Source organism: Podarcis gaigeae (assembly GCF_964106915.1).
Source record: "Podarcis gaigeae genome assembly, chromosome: 9".
In the NCBI taxonomy this organism is placed as follows: Eukaryota; Metazoa; Chordata; class Lepidosauria; order Squamata; family Lacertidae; genus Podarcis; species Podarcis gaigeae.
The window spans coordinates 3,194,145-3,214,779 of NC_139685.1; the positions used below are offsets into that span (position 1 = coordinate 3,194,145).

General features: G+C 44.7%; 1 protein-coding gene across 5 annotated transcripts; it reads left to right on the top strand.

Moving 5' to 3' along the window:
• The first annotated feature begins 12,823 nt into the window (after nt 1–12,823).
• Nucleotides 12,824–20,299, top strand: TMEM128 (transmembrane protein 128). Of its 5 annotated transcripts, XR_014555161.1 has the most exons (6): nt 12,824–13,042; nt 15,735–15,876; nt 16,824–16,985; nt 17,553–17,662; nt 18,967–19,074; nt 19,628–20,299. XR_014555161.1 is itself a non-coding variant. In XM_083698476.1 (5 exons), exons 1-4 carry the CDS (start codon nt 12,931–12,933, stop codon nt 17,650–17,652), a joined length of 516 nt encoding a protein of 171 aa, XP_083554602.1. In that variant the 5' UTR covers nt 12,824–12,930; the 3' UTR covers nt 17,653–17,662; nt 18,967–19,453. The 5 variants fall into 5 exon arrangements, 4 of the variants coding, with proteins under 4 accessions (XP_083554602.1, XP_083554601.1, XP_083554603.1 ...); XM_083698476.1 differs by lacking the exon at nt 19,628–20,299 and having other exon boundaries at nt 18,967–19,453; XM_083698475.1 differs by lacking the exon at nt 18,967–19,074 and having other exon boundaries at nt 12,825–13,042.
• Nucleotides 20,300–20,635: the final 336 nt, after the last annotated feature.

The following is a 20,635-nucleotide window of genomic DNA, read 5'->3' on the forward strand; positions in this document are numbered from 1 at the left end:
CAAGAAGAAACAGCTGAGTTTATCTTTTAAGAATTTGGGAGCTCTATTCTCCCAAAATACTCTTGTTCAGACGCAAGGGCAATTCTTCAATTGTGAACAAGGTTTAGACGAATTTCTGCATAATGTTATTCATGGGTTAGAACAGGTTGAGGCACCTGAGCATCTACAGCCTGGTAGGCTTGCGAATGTGATGGAGAAATTAAGGTTACTGAGGGAATGAGGGCTGATGCTTTCCATAGGCTGTTATGGTTACGCAGAAACCAGCATCTGAGAGAAAACTTCTGCAGCTGGTTTTGCTGTGGTGGGAGCTGTTATCTCCAGCGTTAGATATGTTACAAAAGAGGGTTTGGAAATTCAGAGACCCAAACAGACAGAAGAGCAGAAGCAAAAGATGAACAGGCAATTGATGCTGAAAACAGGTTAGTTATGTAGCAGCTGGAGACAAAAAAGCTTCTTCATGCATCTGTACTCACAGCATCTTCCTTGGGGATCCACGATAAGGCCTGGGGTGTGCATTCATGGATTATGAGGGGAGGGAAACGAAGCACAGGCTGCTCCCCATCCCACGGCCAATCCTATTTAGTGTTGCGGCACAATGTGGTTAAAAACAGGAAAACGGCGGGCGGGGGGGGCAGATAGTAAGCACCTTTGAGCATTGCACGAAGCAAAGGGAAACTCATGGGAAATTCATGGGATCCACCAGTGGTAGCAATGTAGACAGACATCCTTTGGTGCATCTTTGAATGTTTGGACTATGACAAGACCGGAAAAGGGAGAACTGTTTAATCAGGAGTGTTTGGCTCTGAATAAAGCTTGAAGTGACAGGAGAAGACTTATACCACATCACGCCATGGCGTGGCTTGGAGTTAAATGCACTAAAATCATCCTGCTGCAGATTCTTTAAAGTTATATTGAAAAAATGTTTCCTTTTAATACTCCCTTATTAAATCCCCAGTATCTCTCTCAGGAAGGGACGCGGGTGGCGCTGTGGGTAAAAGCCTCAGCACCTAGGACTTGCCGATCACATGGTCGGCGGTTCGAATCCCCGCAGCGGGGTGCGCTCCCGTTGTTCGGTCCCAGCGCCTGCCAACCTAGCAGTTCGAAAGCACCCCCGGGTGCAAGTAGATAAATAGGGACCGCTTACCAGTGGGAAGGTAAACGGTGTTCCGTGTGCTGCGCTGGCTCGCCAGATGCAGCTTGTCACGCTGGCCACGTGACCCGGAAGTGTCTGCAGACAGCGCTGGCTCCCGCCCTCTAGAGTGAGATGAGCGCACAACCCTAGAGTCTGGCAAGACTGGCCCGTACGGGCAGGGGTACCTTTACCTTTATCTCTCTCAGGAGGATATAAAGAGAGTTAATTTTCCCCTCCAATAACATTCCAGGGCTCATCAATCTCCACAATCTGAAGATCCTAGTAGCTTAGAAGTCCTTCTTGTGCCAGTTTTGTTCCGTTCTGTTTTGGTTTTTAAAAAATCGCTGTTAATTTACAGATTTGCCATATTTTGCTTGAAACCTAGGCGCTCCACTACTAGCAAATAGAAAAGTATAAATGATGTTATCAAAAGTGCAGTGGGACCAGTGGCGTAGCGTGGGGGTGCAGGGGGGGCCGGCCGCACCGGGCACAACATCTGGGGGTTAGGGTTAGGGGGCGCAAATCCATGGGTTAGGGGGTGCAAATCCACGGGTTAGGGGGCACAAATTACTTGCCTTGCCCCGGGTGCTGACAACCCACGCTACGCCACTGAGTGGGACAAAGACAGAGACAGAATAGTTTGGACACAACTATGTCCAAACATAGTGGTGCTGTGGTGCTGCACACTGGGGCTTTTCCACTACCCTTCCAACTATAGCAGACCCTCCAAGTGTCCCTATTTTCCAGGGACACTCCCGGATTAACAGAAGCTGTCCCGGTTTCCAATTTGAACCCGGAATGCCCCACTTTTCCTTACATCACCCCTATTTTCATTGGAGAAATGTTGGAGACTCTAGAGTTATGCAAGCCCCGAGCCAAGGAAATAAAAAAAAATCCTTCCAGTAGCACCTTAAAGACCAACTAAGTTAGTTCTTGGTATGAGCTTTTGTGTGCATGCACACTTCTTCAGATACACTGAAACAGAAGTCATCAGACCCTTCTATATAGTGAGAAGGTGGGGAGGGGTATTACTCAGAAGGATGGTGGGAATGGGTGATTGGCAGATAACTGTGATGAGCCTGTTGACGACTCTTAACGACTGCAATAGGTCTTACAGGAAAAAGCAAGGGGTGAGAAGGTGAAAAATGGCTTTGTCATGTATAATGAGATAAGAATACAAGGTCTTTGTTCAGACCAGGTCTCTCCATGGTTTTAAGTTTGGTGATAAGTTGCAATTCAGCAGCTTCTCTTTCCAGTCTATTTCTGAAATTCCTTTGTAGTAAAACAGCTACTTTGAGCCGCATGAAATGGAAGTCCACCACTGGAACCAAGGAAATAAGTAACCTTTAGAGGACACCTGAAGGCACTCCTGTATAGGGAAGTTTTAATGTTTAATGCTTTATTATGTTTTTGTATATGCTGGAAGTCGCCCAGAGTGGCTGGGGCAACCCAGTCAGATGGGCAAGGTATAAATAATAAAAACATGGTGATGTGGATGAAACAGGACATCCCTATTTTCATCAGAGAAATGGCAGAGGGTGTGCTATAGCTCCTCTTTTCCTGGAAAAGCTGTTCCTGGTGATCAGAGGAGAATTCAAGAGCATGAGGAGGGTTTTGGTTAGAAGGGGAAGCCCTTTACCTCCACAGAAACACTTTCTGCTTATGCACAGGGCAATTTGCATGCAAGGACTATTATTACAGCAAACAGAAAATGCATTTGGTTCAAAAGATATCCTTCTTCTGACTCCCTATTGAATTGCCTCCATATAGGGATACTAACATAATCAAGTGTTTTGAACACTCGACAGTGTTATATAATGGCAAGTAATTATATGTAAGCAAATATATATTTGCATTACCTACCCACGTTACCCTTTCATTCATTTTTCACTTCCTTAAACAATGAGCTTCTCCTCTCAGGTGAATCCCTTAAAAAGACAATCTACTTTTGTTAGAGTTTCCTTGTCTTCCACCATAAAACACACACTTGATTTTGCTACTGGTAAAAATAGAGAGGCAGCTGACGTTTGATTTGTGCTAAGTAAATACTTACAAAGTTGGGCCCACTCTGGACCCAATGGAGTGTAAGGACCATAGATCACTTGCCAACACCCCTTTCTTGGCAAAGGTGGTGCCAAGGGTGGTTGTGGAGCAGGGATTGCTGGATGAGACTGATTATTTAGATCCGGGCTCAGACCCACTTGCTGAGCTGAATCAACCTTGGTCATGCTGATGAATGAGAGAAACCAACCCTTGGCACTTGTATTCTGGGGTTCCACGGGATACTGTTATCTCTTCAGTACGATTTAACATCTAAATGAAACCATAGGGAGTGGTCATTAGAAGTTTTGGAGCAAAGTGTTGTGAATACACCGAAAACACACACAGCTCTATTTCTCCATGCCATATCTATTAGGGCCAAGAAACTGTGCTTGAATCCTAGGAAGACAGAGGCTCTGTCAGTGAATGGTTCCCATGTCTGGGAAATAGGCGAGTTGTGTGTCCCGAATGGGATCTTTATCGCTCTCTGAAGGATTAGGAATGCAGCTTGGGAGCACCCCACATCTCAGCCACTAGTGGAGTGGTAAGCGATAGCCTGGTCATGCACTGATAAAATCAAAGCCAGCAGGTTCCAAGCACAAGGGTCCTCTTCCAGCAACTGGTATCTAGAAGCAATGCAGCCTCCAACTGTGGAGGCAGAGTAGAAGAATTTTAGGTTCTTCTGTCTAATGCATGTTATATTCAAGATGTCTTTCCTGCCTCACTTGGGAAACAACCAGAACTGGACTGGGAAGTGTCAGCAAAATGCATCACCTGTGGCAACTAACAGCTCATCTGTGAGCCAGAGTGTTTAAGCTGGACCAGTGAATCCTTAGCCCAAATCCACACTAGCCTTGGTAGACCTTGGGCTGGTCCCTATTTCTCCACCAAGCTTTTGTGAGGATAAAGTGGAAGAAGCCTGTGTGTTGTTTCCTGAGCTCCTTGGAGGAATAGAATCACTGTCTTTACACCTTTACACCCTACCCTGAGAACTAAGGGTCTGGACTCCGGAAAGGCCCCATTATTGGGATTAGATTTAAAGGTTTCGGTCTATTTTAAATTGCATTTTCTCATATAGTATTTAAAATTTATATTTCTATATTGTAACAACAACAACGCTTTGCATGTCTTATTTTTTAAAAAAAAGACACGCTAAAGGCAACTGAGGTGAGCAATTCTTGAAAGGTAGGTGAATGGTTATTGTGGTGAAAGGCAGTCCTTTCTCCATTCAGCAATATTTTTCACAGATTACACAATTATTCCTCAGGCTTTTTTACTCAGTGAAAAATATGCCATGAGGGATATTTGGAAACTTTTGCAAAACCATGAAAGACTTTCCTTTCCTCATTTACCTTCCTCTTATCAACAAGAAGGGTGTTTTTAGTCTCAGATGTGAAATTTGGGAGTTTTAACACACTTCTGAAGTGTAATAATTCTGGGTCCTGAGGCAGGAATGAGGAATGCCTGGAAATGAACATTGCTCTTTGGCGCTTGCTCTGTCTTCCTATGTCTATCATATCTCCTCTCAGTCTCCACTTTTCCAGGCTAAACATATCCAGCTCCTTCAAGAGCTCCTCATAAGCTGTGGTTTCTAGACCCTTGATCAGCTTGGTCACCCTCCTCTGCACATGTTCCAGCTTGTCAACATCCTTCTTAAATTATGGTGCCCAGAACTGGACACAATAATCCAGGTGTGGTCTGACCAAGGCAGAATAGAGTGGTACCATGGTTTCCCTTGATCTGGACAGTATACTTCTGTTAATGCAGCCTAAAATAGCATTAGCTTTTTTTGCTGCTGCATCACACTGTTGGCTCAGGTGAAGCTTGTGGTCCATCAAGAACCCCGGATCCTTTTCACTTGTACTGCTTGCAAGCCAGGTGTCCCCCATCCTATATTTATGCAGCTGGTTCTTTCTGCCTAAATGGAGAAACTTATATTTACTGCATTGCAGGGGGTTGGACTAGATAACACTCAGGGTCCCTTCCAACTTTAGAATTCTACAATTCTATGAAGATTTGCTACAAACTTTGCACTGATCTTATTTTTACTATTTGTAAGCAAATAGTGTGGACTAGATCACAATATTGTACAATGCCCCTTTTCAAATTTCCCAAGCTCTTTAGCTTTACAGTTGCTTTGCCTTTGCCTCTCCTCTCATCCAGTTCAAATGCACACATGTTTATAGCTAGCACATTCCTTGCCTCAAGCGCACCATTATTTACTGTCTACTCCTTAAAGGGTCAGTTCAGGGTTGCAAAGTAATTTAATACACACTTGAGAATTCTCACTTGAACGCAACAGGTTGTTTAATGTCCAACTTAGGTTGGATTCTAGCATCTGGTTGCATTTCAACAGATGGTGTACTGATAAGCGCCTGCCTCTGTGTGTTCAAATGTTTTAAGTGAAAAGAAAAATGCCCACAGATAAGGCAAAATGTATTTTTGATGTCTTAATGAGCTACCATTAACTAGCTGTCCCCAAGTTCATAATTAATAATTAATTACTAATCACTTATCTCCAAGATGCACAACACAAGGAGATATACGCAGCTCCGGTCCTCTGGTCCAGTTGCTTCAGAGAAGATGGTTGGTGAGACGTGGTCTTTTACATCTTACCATTCTTAGAATCAGAGTTGGAAAGTGACTGAGTCCAGCCTCCTGCTTAATGCAGATTCTGTAGTGCAGCTATAGACTCCCAGAGAGATGGTTGTCCAGCCTCTGCTTAAATACCTCCAGTGACGAAGCACCCGTTACCTCCTAAGGAAACCTGTTCACTGCCAGACAGCTCTTACCAGCAGGAACGTTGTTCAAATGCTTAGTTTAATCTTCTTCCCTGCAATTTCCACCCATTGGTCCTAGTCTTGCCCTCTGGAACTGCATGATGGTTCCATCTTCTTCATGACAGCCCTTCACACATTTGGAGACTGCTGCCTTGCCATCCTTTTATCCTGCTTGGACTAAAGATAGAAAAACATAGATCTTTCAACAATCCTACACAGGGTTTGATTTCTGGACCCCTTGGTATGTTGCCAAGGAGTCATGCAATTGGCCTTCCTGCAAGAGGTGGGGGAAATGTGTAAGCTCAATCATTGTTTTCCCTGAGGGGAAGGCTAGGGAGAACATAATAACATAGCATGATGCTGCTGGATGAGGCCAATGGCTCTTTTACTCCAGGATCCTGTCCTCACAGCGGCTGACCAGGTGCCTGTGAAAAGACTGTAAGCTGGGCAGGAGCACTCTGCCCACCTGCGATGTATAGCAAGTGGTATTCAGAGGCAAATTGCATCTGACAGTGGAGGTAGAGCTGGAACAACTAGGGTCTAAATCCAACCCCCTCCCCTGCAATGCAGGAATCCCAGCTAAAGCATCCATGACAAATGGCCATCCAGCCTCTTCTTAAAAACCTCCAAGGAATAGAAGTCCACCACTTCCCAAGAGAGTCTGTTCCACTGTTGAAGAGCTCTTACTGTCAGAAAATTCTTCTTGATGTTTGGTTGGAATCACCTTTCTTGTAACTTGAAGCTATTGGTTCAAGTCCTACATGCCAGAGGAGGGGAAAACAAGCTTCCATGTGACAGCCCTTGAGATATTTGAAGATGGCTATCATATCTCTCCTCTTTTCCATATCAGTCTCCTCTTTTCCAGGCTAAACATACCTAACTCCATCGTCCTTGTCCTCCACACATTTGTCTAAAGAAGAGACTATCAGGGCCCCCAAGGGTTTGTTTCCCCCCCTTTCTTTTGAGGGAGGGGGAAATGAAGGAGCAGGCCCCATGAGATTCCTTCAGACATGGTCCATCAACTATTTTTTGAAATTTGCCAATTTCTAACAACCTTTCTGTTTTATGTTTTGCAGAACTTATGCCTTTTGGAGGCGAGTGCTGGTGGTGACTTCCTTGGGTGGTCTGTATCTGCCATTCAGTCTTCATCTTGCAGCAATGACTGGTATTAGTCTTTCACTTTTACATTCTGCCTGATTCAGACCAGGGGTGCGTCTGCAGTTGCCTTTTCCTATGACATTGACAGAATTCACTCATTCTTTTGTTTCTTTTGTTTCTGACAGTTCAGATGACATTTCTCCCAAATATTGTCCACCTTATTGTCCACTTACCCTTGATGTCCACTTATCCTTGAGGGACATCTTTGGAAGAAGAAAAGGCCAAGGAGTAAATCCTGCACAAATCTTGAGAGGAGTCCCAAAGTCGTTTGGGTGGCATCTTGTGTGCCTCCTTCTGGCAACTCCTGCATCCAAGCTGGTGCCACATGCATTGCTCTGCTTCCCTTTGGACCACATCAGCAAGGACAAGAGTGGGGTACTGTAGTCTGGGCAGCCCAGGACCTCCAGAAACACTACCTAAGCTTGCACCTTAGAGAGGTCACTTTGGTGCTGCTAACGCTGCAAAAACATGCAGGAGGCAGCCATTATGAGTTGCCGGTTCCCTTGGTTTGAAAGTGTGAGCTGTGTGACCTCAACCTACCAGTGTGCTGTGACAGTTAGTGAGTTGTTTGTTTGTTTTTTGACAAAGTAATAATAATAAATAGAAATAAATAAAAATGTGCACCCCACCCCGGAGACCATTCTATTGTAACTATACAACCTCCCAAAATTTCAACACCTCTTGCGATGGTTTGATCCCTTTCCGTTTTAACAGTACAAATTCTTCAAACACCTTCCATATCTCCTCAAAATAATTTCTCCTGCGTATTCCCCGTCTTACCTTAATAGCACGTTAATTTATCAGTAATAGCTATATCAAACACCTCTTTATACCAGTCTTCCATTTTATGTTCAGCAAGTTTGGTTAGGACCTGGGAAAGACCATGAAGCTCCCTGAGTGGCCATGGAGGCCTGTCACTGCCTCTCTGCCTAGCCTCCCTCACAGCTGTGGAGATTAAAGGAGGAGGGGGAGAACCCTGGACAAAAAGGTGGGATGTAAATGTGATAAATAAATACCCTGCCTGCCTCTCCACTTGTTCTGCAACTATTCAGGAATGGTGCACTTGCCATTTGCATTTTTCCTTTAAAAAACCCCAGCTGTAGTCTGAGCTACCTTGCTCCAGCCAGGTGTGCAAACAAATAGACTCCACCTTCCACAGAGAAGCAGCCACCACGACCATGAGAAACATTTTGGAGGAAAGACATGGGTGAATGAACTTTCCACAGTAGATCTGAACTGTGAATACTCTGGGTAGGGAGAGGGGAAGCAGGTGGATGGGGCTGTCCCAGCAAAGCTACCACATCTGATGAATGCTATTCTTCCCTATGAGGTAGGTAGATATTACACATTTGGTTCTGAATCAGCTAGCCCTTCTAGAAGTGCCCCAGGGAGTAGGGCAAGGTTGGCCTTGTGGAACTAGCCTGAACTCTTTTGAGACCTTTTGAGGTGTGAGGAAGACTAAGCTCCCTGTCTAAAGGCCCCATTCCTTTGAGGTCTACCCCAAATATAACTGAGAGCCAGTGTGGTGCAATGGTTAGTGTGCTGGACTATGACCTGGGGGATCAGGGTTCGAATCCCCACTCAGCCATGAAGCTCATTGGGTGACCTTGAGGCAATCAATGTCTCTCAGCCCAACCTATCTCACAGGGTTGTTGTAAAGAGAAAATGGAGAGGAGGCAACCATGTAAACCACACCAAACATCTTAAGAGACTCCTCTGACTTGCAGGGCCAAACTATGTGCATCCTCTGACCCCTCCCCTTCTTACAGAACCTGATTTCCGGCATGCCTTGGATTAAACTGTCCATGGATTAAACACTCTTTGTGTGTTTGCTGTGCTTAGAAGTTCATGCTTGCCCGCCTTGGACTTGGCACCACTTCCGATCCCATCTAAAATTTGACTCCTTGGCACCTACTGAACTCTTGACGTTCTTCTGCATCAAAATGTACAGATGCTAGAGCAATGCAATAATCGTCACTACAGAGCTCTTAATCAGGGGTGGCATTTGTCTTTCAAAACAGATTCTCTTTTTGTGAAAGGCATCCCTCCTCATGCAAGTTGTTTCTATCATTTGGAAAGGGCACCACCTGTCTACCCAGTCAGTTCACATAGAGTTGGTTTAGAATGTCCTAATCTTGTTTCTAGAGGGTCTTCTGTGATCAAGTTCAATTGAGTAACAAGCTTCTATTTCTAATTGAGAAGGCTCCATGAATAGTAAATAATATGAGTTTATAATAGTATAAACACAGTACAAAAGGAAGTGTGGATAACCCTCTGTTTCTTGTTTCTCTGTTTTGATCACAGGGATGCCATAGAAGTTCTTAACTGGTAAGAGTTTTGGAGTGGATAAGAGAGAAAACTGAAGCTTAATCCAGGTAGATTGGAAGCATTGCCAGGTCAGGATCCTGGCAACCTAGGAATTTGTGTATCTACACAGGCCCTTAAAGAAGCAAGTTCGCAGTTTTGGGGTTCTTCAGGATCCAGCCTTGCTCCTGGATGGTCAGAATCTTTTGCCAGCTTTGGTTGGTGCGTGAGCACCTTGATAAATCATTCCTGGTCACAATCATTCATGCCCTGGTCAGCACCAGATTAGATTACTTGGGCTGCTTTTGGAGAGTGTTTGGAAACTCAGTTGGTCCAACCTGCTGATGTTGGGATGTTTGAACAGGAAGATCAAAGCATGCATCTTAAACCATTTGTTCTGGTTACCAATTTGCATTGGCTATTTCTTAGAAAAGCAGGATAGAAATGATGAAATAAATCAGTAAAAGAAATGAGATCGTATAATAATAATAATAATTTTCCCCAAAATACAAATCTTCAGCGGTTTTCTATATTGATTTGTTCATTTTTAGTTTTATTCCACATTTGTTGTAAAGGATGGGAAACCCTATGAAAATGCAGCTTTCCCTTGACATGTCCGGTTGTCTTTGCCTTTCTTTTAGAAGTTCAGTGACTTATAACGGCTTTGTGATCCCCAGTTATACCCAACACAGTCTGTCTGTAGTCCAAGTCACAAATGTCTATTTCTGGCCTTTTATAATGCTTTCCCATTGTCTTGCCTTGAAGAGAAAAATTACATCGACTATAGATTAAAGCAGTGGTTTTCAACCAGTATGCCCTGGCACCCTGGGGTGCCTTGAATGATGGTCAAGAGTGCTGCAGGCAACTCTGGCCTCTGTCCCTCTTTCCTTCCCTCCCTCCTCTGTGCTGAAGAGGAGGCTTTCTGCCCTGCTGGCCTGGTGGCGCTCACTGCTGCCTTCCAAGGTGAGCAAGGTGCTGGCTTCACGTTCACCTCTGGGCAGTCTCCGTTGGGCCACGAAGGCTGGGGGCATCCTCTTCCCAGGCCCCTGTGGACTCAAAAAGGTTGAAAACCTGCAGATTAAAGGATTAGAGAGTCAAGAGTGGTGTAGCAACTAGTGTGTTGGACTTGAAATCCCTGCTCAGCCACAAAGCTCACTAACCTTTGACTAGTCACTTTCTCAGCCTCCTTCCTTTGCAGGGCGGTTGTGAGAATAAAACGGGATACTATATACCAGGCTTCCTCAACCTCAGCCCTCCAGATGTTTTGAGACTACAATTCCCATCATCCCCGACCACTGGTCCTGCTAGCTAAGGATAATGGGAGTTGTAGGCCAAAAACATCTGGAGGGCCGAGATTGAGGAAGCCTGCCATATACAGTATACTAACCCAAACCCCTTCAAGCAATGGCAGGATTAAAGGTAACTACAGGCAGAACAGCATAGCATGTGTGAAGTACTTTGAACACTGAAATGCTATATGCTAAGTGTTATTTCTGTTTCTTAGTAAGACAAGATGAACTACATGGAAAGTTGCATCAAAATTTAAAAAATAAAATAAAGCTAGCAGTTTCTGAAATCTATATTCTATGGACAGGTGAACTCTGAAAGTAAGAGAAAGGTTATTTAAGAAGATAAGAGTGTTGGTGGTGGCAGCAAATGTGGCAGCATTATTTTTTTCCAAGGTTTTAAGGCAAAGTCGGCATTTCTTCCTGAAAAGATCGAGAGAAGACACAGTTTGGGATCTAGGACCAGTGAGCGGCCAATCATTTCAATTTCCCTAAGAATTTGTGCCCCAAATGTGTTCTGTGGGGAACTAATTATCCACCTAGTAACAGCTGCTAGGTTGGAACTGGCCCAGCAGTTGGAGATGTCCCTTTCTCACCTTCAAGGGATGGCTAGAGGTTGGAGAAAAAGCAGCAGAGCCTAACAGGCAACTTAGAGGGGTTAAATCTAAAACATCATTTTCAGTCACTTGCTCTGTTTATTGAATATGTTCTGAGATGACAGGAAGCAGTGCCCCCCCCCCCGATCTTCATCGCCCATTACAGACCAGTATCCACACATGTATACAAAGCAACTGCCAGTATCCAATTTGTGTATGTCAATCACTCAGGAATGGCACTAGACTTGGACCTAAGGCATTCAAGACTCACTGAGGCAAAACTGACCAATAGCCAAAAGCTTCAAAAGTTGGCGATAACAAACTCTCTTTCCCCAGCACTGGGAAATCAAAATTCAAGTGACTGCGGCAGAGGTCTGAGGGCATCCCAGGACCCAGTCCATGCAAACCGAGGCCCCAATAAATCCCGTTACTTCCTGGTGGAAATATCTTTTTTTTTAAAAAAAAGTCCTTTGCAAAGTGTCGCATAGTGGTCAGTGTCAGCCTGGGTCCAGAGAGACCCAAGTTCAAATCCCCGCTCACCCACTGAGCTCCCTGCGACCTCAGACCTGTCGCTCTCCCCGCAACCTAGCTGGGTTGGCGCCATGATAAAATGCTGTCTCTCCAAAGAGCTGACGGGAACATTCTTTCGTATGTGGTGGACTTGTAAAAAGGGTAAAAGAGTATTGGGAAATAATCCATAATGAATTGAAAAAATTGTTTAAAAGTACTTTCCTCCCCAAAACCAGAGTCCTTCCTGTTGGGGATAATTCAGACTGAAATTCCCAGGGTGTCAAAACAGGTTATTTATTTATGTTACTACTGTGGTAGTAACAAAACGTGTAACAGTTATGTTACTACTGTGGTAGTAACATAACTGTTACACGTTTTGTTAGCCCAAAAAAGGAAAATGAGCGAGGTCCCAACCAAAGAAGAATGGAAACTTAAATTGACAGAATATGCACAACATGCAGACTTAACATATAGAATAAGAGAACAAGAAGAACGTACGTTTAAAGAAGATTGGAAAACATCTATTGAATATATGGGAAATAGTTGTGTTTTTGATGGATGCAATAATGGAATACCGGATGGTATAGTTTTTGTAAAATATGCAGGGATTTGTGATATGTAAAATGAACAATGGAAAGAGAAGAAGGGAGGTCATTGATATCTTAAGAATGTAAAATGAGTATTTAAAACTGTAAAACAGAAAATATTATAAAAATTATATATATAAAAACGCTGCCTCGAACTGCAGGATAGAAAATACCACGGAGCAGCAGCTTTAGCTTAGAAAGATTAGATTCTTAAAAAGCCTCGGTCCGTTTCAGCCTTTTAACGTTCCGAGGCGGCGAGGTGGAGTTTTCACTTTTCCCGCTTCGCGCGAACCGCTCTGAGGGGAATATTGGCGGGGGTCTTTTTTTGTTTCCTGAGGGACTGAGTGTTTTCTGACTCCACCGAGGGCGCGAAGGACCCGATTTCGGGCCCCGGCTTCCCCAGGGAATCTCTCTCTCGCCCGCCCGGCCGGAGGGAAGGCGGGGGAGCGGGCGGGCGGATCCCGGGCAAAGCAGCCGCCGCCGCCGCCATCCAGCCTCCCTTCCTGCTCGGCTCGGCTCGCTTCCGCGGCCCCCAAGATGGAGGAGCTGCAGGAGGAGGAGGAGCGCGATCCGCGGCTGAGGCTCAGGCGGCATCTCGGGGGGCAGCAGCAGCAGCAGTCGCCGCCTCCGCCGGGCCCGGGCGAGGCCGGTAGGTCTCCCCGCTTAGGAGGGAAGGAAGGAAGGAAGGCCGCCCGGGAGGAGCCGGCCTTGATGAGCCGGGAAGTGGAGCAAAATAAAGCGCGGGATGAATAATGGGCGCGGGGCTCGCTCTCCCCGCCCCCCCCCCGCGTGCCTACTCGGAAGTAAATCTCGCTTTGAGCCGCGGCGCTTGCTCCGGGGTAAATGCGCCTGTGCGCGAGCTGAGCACCTGGAATTATTACTGTGCATTTATAATTCATAGCCCGCCATTTTCCCTGACGGGAACCCAGGATAAAAGTAGGAACATCTAAAAACCTCGGGGGGGGGTGGAGTAGCTATCATTGCAAAAAAAAAGTTACACGCCGATAGAATCAAAACTACATATGTGGGTGTGCTGTTAAAACCATACAAACAACTGCAATAATAAAAATGACAGGGATAAGGCGGCGGCCAAGGAGGGAGCCATCCACTTCTCCAGGCAGGGAGTTCCAAAGTTGCCTGGGAGTTGCCTCCCCCTGAGGAGACCCTCTCCCTTTTCCCCACCGAGGGGGGGGGGGCGCGACTGAGAGATGGGCCTCCCCAAAAGATCTCAGAGCCCTGGCAGGGCAGGCAGTATTTCAGGCAGCTTGGACCCAAGCCACAGAGGGCTTTTGGGGAGGTCAAGCAGATGCATTTAGGTGTGCATAAGGCCATGAAACAGGACCTGCGCATGAAATGCATCAAGGCCCTTGGAATCCCAGCGCAGCTTTGAGGACCTTCCAAGCTGGTCTTGGAAGAGGGGTTTTAGCCTCACTAGGCATACCCTGCCCTCGTTTCTGGCTCCAGGGGGGTGAGGAAGGCTAAGGGGCTTGCTTGTGTGGTGGTCAGTGGCTGCGGCCCTTGCAGCGCCGCTGCCACCCACCACTCAGAGGCAGCCAAGGTGTCGGTCCGCTGGTGCACCGAGGGTACGTCTTGGAGGACCAGCACTCTGCCACCCAGCACCGGCCATTGTCATCAGAGCCAAAGAGGGAAGCTAGGATTGTTTGGCAAGCCCAGCGTTGAGCTGTGGCTGGCGCTCCTGCTTGAAATGCCCTTGCCACCTACCACCCTGTTCCAGCGTCCCTTTCAGAGGACTTGCTTCTGCGCTGGGCAGAGGAGACGCTTCTCAGGTCACTTCTGCTGCTCCCTATGCCAAGAGCTTCAGTTTTATCTCCTGTTCCCTGGGTGAGGATCACCCTCCGTAGCTTCATAGCTCAGTGTGTTCACGAGGGATACCTTTGCTTTTATCTCCCAGCTCCAAGCAGAGGATGAAAGGTGAGGTTTGGCTAGCTATCGTTGCTAAAGGGCAATGGATGACTCACCATGGCAAGGAGTCGTGCTGAGTGGAAGTGTTGAAGACAGCCCCTCCTGAAGGGGTTCCCTGATCCGGTAAAGGAGGTCACATGCCTGGGCCCAGCTCTGGAAGTGAATGGCTTTTGTCCTTTTTCTGATATATTACTCACCCTTCATCATAGCATAGGGCGGGTCAGCCATTAAAAAATATGGCAACAGGTTAGGTCAAAAGAATAGGGTGGGTCTTAAAATACATGTCTCGACCATCAGGGCTGGCCCACCCATGATGTAGATCTTCACTCCTCCCTTCTTCCCTGACAGGGTGTGGGAAGCCATTTGGGGGTCTTCCTCAGTTGCCAAAATGTCTTGGGTCAGTCCTATCAACTGTCAAAGGTCAGAGGACGGGTCTGTGCCTTCAGCATACTGTGTAATGAAGATGCCAGCTGTGGGGAGGGAATTCCACAACTTAGGGGCTGCCCAGAGAATGTCCTCTTCCCAGGCCACTACCCCATACTTCTGAGGGCAGTGGAACTATCAAGAGGGCACACTCTGCTTCTCTTAACACCTAAGGGGGGTCTTGTAGGGAAGGAGGTGTTTTTTTCAGGTATCTGTGACCAAAGTCACTTTAAATCCCTTGAATTGAGCCTGGAAACTTACAGGCAACTAATGCAGCTGTTTTAAAAGAGGTGTTACATGAGTTCTAAATGGAACCCCTAGCCAGCCGCTGCATTTTGGACCAGTTAAAGCTAGGACAGTATTCCTAGCCACAAAAGCCTCCTCAGCCTCCTTTTGGATCCAGGAGTACCCCAAACTACACTTAACCCCTTAGACCTTAGAGGTTACTGAACGTTCAAAGCCATCCATGTACTTATGGATTTATTTATTACACTGAAAATATGTAGTAATATATTGGCTTAACTTCTTGTCATATAATAGTTTCTGCTGTATTTCAGGCAGCCAGCAAAGTATATTGTCAACAATATGTTATGACAAGTGGGAACTTGTGATAAACTAATGGCTGCAAGGGTGTGGGAAAGGAGGAAGGAGTTACTCAACCCCCACCTTTTTGCGCCTTCCTTTCCACAGGTAGGTCCCTCTGCCACATGACTTAGATGTACCCACTACCACTTTTGTCCCCAAGCCATGTGCACTGAGTGCACAGCCTGCTTTGCCTGCACCAGAATAAATAGACCCCCCTGCTGCCAAATGCCTATGATTAAGATGAGCAGAGCATTGAGAAGTCATGTAGATTTCAAGGCCAACTGGGATGAGGTGATAGGCATTTGCACTGCAACAAAGAATGATTTAGAAACCTGGTGTGCATGTTTTACTTCTGTAAGACGGTGTCTCGTTTAACGATGTATGCAAAATAATGGTGGTTTTATTTACAGTTGAAACTACCAGCGTAGAGAAGAAGGAGAAGCCGCTTCCCAGACTTAACATTCACTCTGCATTCTGGATATTGGCATCAATAGCTACTACATACTACATTGAATTTTTTAAAATTGTTAAAGAGATTATTCAGCAAGAAAGGTAAGGAGAAGAGGTGTGGGGTTTTTTGGTGGAGGGTTTAAAAGTAGAGGTTACACAAAGGTATTTACAGTACAAAGTCAGTTGGATTCTCCCTAAACTTTATTGTAGCTTAATCAGTATAACATAACAGTAAGAAATATAATTTAAAACACTTGAAACATCTGTGTGAGGGGGAGGGATCCATCTTAGTTGCTAAGAACAGCAGTGAGTGAAAATGGCAGTTCCTCATTGTCTTCTCCTATTCTGATCTGATAAAAGAAATATGGAGTAATTTTGGTGCAGCTTTCTCAGATCAGATACTCTCTATGCTTCAACCCCCATCCCATATACCTTTCTATTTATACAGTAAGACACCCAGCTGAAACCAGCACTGTTTTGTGTAGAAATGTGTCCTAACATCTAATACGAGTGGAGTTTATATTTTAGGAGAGCTTCTCCGCATCTGGCACCCTTTGCTTACTTCAAAGGGTTTGTGATTGAAATTTGACATTTTTTGTTTAGGGCTCCCCTACACACTGTCAGGATAAATCCCAGCATTGCTTTTAGTTCTGCATGAGCAGACACGTGTGTCTTAGCAAAAAGTAGTTGGATAACCTATTAAGAATTTCCATTCCCTAGCTAGCCTTCCTTCCCATCTCCTGTTCTGCTTTCTCTCCTATCGTACAATGACTGAACAATCAGTGCTGCCTGCCAACTTTGTTGATTAAAGAAGCCCCGTGTCTAAGAATTCCACACACAGAAAGTGAGGACCTCTTCTCAATAGGGAGCCAGTTAGAAGTTGGAGTACTGCAAAATTTGGATGCAGTAGCAGAAGGCAGATAAGGTATGTTGCTTCCTGCATCTTAAGAGAGGCCTGGCTTGGAGCATAATCTGATCTGAGGCAATGTTAAATTCAATGTATTTTTGTTTTTAACATTATCAAAGCACATTTTCTCTTTCTCTTGCAGCTGGTGGTTTATACTCGGCATCTGCTTATTGATTATCAGTTTGTCTGTGGCCTTTTATTGCATAATATATCTTGAGTGGTATCATGGAATCGAGGACTATGATGCCACCTACCCTGCGCTGATACCTATAACAACAGCTAGTTTTATTGCGGCAGCAGTTTGGTAAGTTGGTGGGTAAGAGATACTAGTTTTACAGGCTTGCATTGCTTCTAAAAAGTCTGTGTGTTAAATGATGAGGGAAAGGTGTTACATATGGACCCCAGATAGGAGCAATAGCAGACCACACACATATTTGTTCTTCTGAAAACATGCAATGGCTGCCTGTCTGTCTTGTGTGGCTGGCTGAGAATTGCTTCAATTACGCAGGAAACAATGGTCCACTTCTGGGCATGGAAGCAGGTAGATGGGCTCTCCCTGCCTAAGCCATGGGGGAGGTGGCCAGTCCACTCCTGGGGGTGCCAGGGTCCTACGTGCCATAACAAAACTTTGCCTTGAAGGCTCTGGACACTGAGACATAATTTTCAAATATATGTGGATATCTTCTGCACATTGTACACCTCTTCTTCTGGAGACTACGTGTAAAGGGATGTTCTCATGGTCTCTCAGTTCAAATATACTGTGAAACGTGTCTCACTTTGGGATTTGGCTGGTTCTCAAATTGCCTGTACTGTAATATGCTCTCCTTCTTGCAACATATGCTACATGTTTTCTCTCTCTTTCTTTTCCCAGTTTTAACATTTCTTTATGGCCCATATGGTCTTTCCTCACACCTGTGGTGCTCTTTGTCCAGTTCATGGGTATTGTGATGCTTGTGTCGCTCCTGGGCTAAATCTTTTATGGTAAGGCATTGTAATGATATACATATCTAAGCATGCCTCTTTTGAGTTATGTGATGCACAGTGGAACCTTGGTTTTCGAACATCTTGGCCGCCGAACGTTTCGGAAGCCGAACACCAAAAACCCAGAAGTGAATGCTTCGGTTTTCGAATGCACCTCGAAAGTCGAATGGCTTCCATGGCGCATTTCTCATTTTTCTCTGTTTACTTTGCCAACAGCCCTTTGATTCTTGGTTTTTGAACGTTTTGGAAGTTGAATGGACTTCTGGAACGGATTACGTTTGAAAACTGAGGTTCCACTGTATTTGCTTTCTGAAGTATTTCCATTCCTAACAAGGACTCTGAAGTTGTAGCTGAATGTGAGAAGATTTGGTGCATGCTCTGGTTATCTCCCGCTTGGACTACTGCAATGCACTCTACGTGGGGCTACCTTTGAAGGTGACTCGGAAACTACAACTAATCCAGAATGCGGCAGCTAGACTGGTGACTGGGAGCGGCCGCCGAGACCATATAACACCGGTCTTGAAAGACCTACATTGGCTCCCAGTATGTTTCCGAGCACAATTCAAAGTGTTGGTGCTGACCTTTAAAGCCCTAAACGGCCTCGGTCCAGTATACCTGAAGGAGCGTCTCCACCCCCACCATTCTGCCCGGACGCTGAGGTCCAGCGCCAAGGGCCTTCTGGCGGTTCCCTCATTGCGAGAAGCAAAGCTACAGGGAACCAGGCAGAGGGCCTTCTCGGTAGTGGCGCCCACCCTGTGGAATGCCCTTCCAGCAGATGTCAAAGCAATAAACAACTACCTGACATTCAGAAGACATCTTAAGGCAGCCCTGTTCAGGGAAGTTTTTAACGTGTGATTTTACTGTATTTTTGGTTTTTATGGAAGCCGCCCAGAGTGGCTGGGGAGGCCCAGCCAGATGGGCGGGGTATAAATAATAAATTATTATTATTATTATTATTATTATTATTATTATTATTATTATTATTATTATTATTTGATTGCCTGCAGGACTAGACTGTGAGATGGGATGACATAAAAATCAACCCAAGCATTTAAGAAATTACGGTATTCCAGCCCTGCCTAGAGATCCAAGGATTTAATTTAGGACCTTTTGTATGCAAGTTATGTGTTCTGCCACTGAGCTATAGCCCGTTCGTGGCAATGGCTCTGCAGTTATGAGGCAGCTGTACTGGGTGATATATTTGAATAACTTAATTATCAAAACTTTTATTTTAGTTTTTTAAATTAAAAATATGTCTTTCTTTTATATAGTGATTGTTGTAATAATGTGTTTCTGTGTTTCAGTTAAGGCATGGGAAACATGTGATCCTGCAGATGTTGTTGGACTCCAGCTTTCACCATCCCCAGCCATCAGGACCAGTGGTTAGTCCAACAACACCCGGAAGGACACAGGTTCCTCATCCCTATTTTAAATGTTCTGTGTTACCTTGGTCTCCTAAATGGGGAAAGGGGGTGTGTTCAGTATGTGTGCTAGATGTTTACTAGTAAAACTGTGAGAAGGTTTGCCAGTAAACCTTGTATAAAAAACAGTCGACCTTGATGGAAAAAGACAAAACAGAAAGGTGCTGTTTTTGCAAGGCAGGGTGGAACATTGGGTGATATCCAACTCACACTCTTGAGTAAGCCTGTTAAAATCAATGGACTTAAGTTACCTGTCCATTGATTTTGATGGTTTCACTCTGAGTATGTCTAAGATTGCATACCACCCCCTGTCTAAGTTGGCCTGTCATAAGTAGTAATAGCTTTTGTATTATAAAGAGCTTTAATTGTCTTTTTAAGACTACTGAGTGTTTTTGTGCTTATTTAAATTTTAGATTTCTAGACTCTGCAGAGTTATAAAATTAATTAGTTTTACAATGAATGTGAGATACTTGTTAAATGTAAAGATACAGCTTGGTTTAAATGTATAAATTTCTATTTTTCACTGTACACTACCATATTCTAGAAAAGTAAATAGTGGACCTGCCAGCATAAATATTTGGATATACTGGGATCCTGGGATGAAGACCTGCAAGCCGATCTCAAGCAACTTGTGTTTAAAAGGGATATTCACTTGAATTGTTAAACTTGTTTTGTGTTTAATAGGACACTTTTACTTTGAACTATGATCTTAAACTCTGGGGATATGAGTCATTGAAATGCTAACAGAAAATCACAGTTTTGCTATTGTTCTGGCATAGCTGTTGACTTAACCTATATTAAAGTGTATCACAGGAAATCATAATTGATTATGTTTAAGAAGTTAATAATAGGGACACATTTCGCCCTTTTAAAAAATAATTATGTTCATGATATTTTTGAGAGCAATGAAAATAGTAAATCTCCAAATTGCTGAATGATTAGTTGTTTGAATTGTTAAATATTATATAAACACATAAATAAATCAAAACTATAATATATTTAACCACCCGCCCTGTGGAACGCCCTCCCACCAGATGTCAAAGAGAAAAACAACTATCAGACTTTTAGAAGACATCTGAAGGCATCCCTGTTTAGGGAAGCTTTTAATGTTTGATGGATTACTGAATTTTAATATTTTGTTGGAAGCCACCCAGATAGGCTGGGGAAGCCCAGACAGATGGGTGGGGTATAAGTAATAAATTATTATTATTATTAACCATGTGTGACAAAACATGTTCTGCTTTTGTGCTACAACCTTGTGCAGAGGTATCTTGTAGATCACAGTAGAGCTTTGTTTCCATTTTCCCTTGGAGCATACGTGCATGGGCACTCCGTATCCTAGGCCGTATCCTAGAGAATGCGAAATAGGTGTGTGCTTCTCCAGCCCTCCCAGTTCATGTTCCTTGATTGAGAGGTGCTTCCCATTTCCTGTGATGGCCTGGCAAGTTTTCTGCACTTGTGCCAAGGAAGAAGCGGCAGGGGAACATAAGGGTCTGATAAGCCCTATGGGATTCCTCCAGACATAGCAAGTGCAGTAGGGCCAGCTGGAAAC

Coding starts and splice junctions, on each gene's coding strand:
- TMEM128 (XM_083698476.1), top strand. CDS start 12,931: ATGGAGGAGCTGCAGGAGGAGGAGGAGCGCGATCCGCGGCTGAGGCTC. Junction 15,877..16,823: donor GAGATTATTCAGCAAGAAAG/GTAAGGAGAAGA, acceptor TTTCTCTTGCAG/CTGGTGGTTTATACTCGGCA. Junction 16,986..17,552: donor TTTATTGCGGCAGCAGTTTG/GTAAGTTGGTGG, acceptor TTCTTTTCCCAG/TTTTAACATTTCTTTATGGC.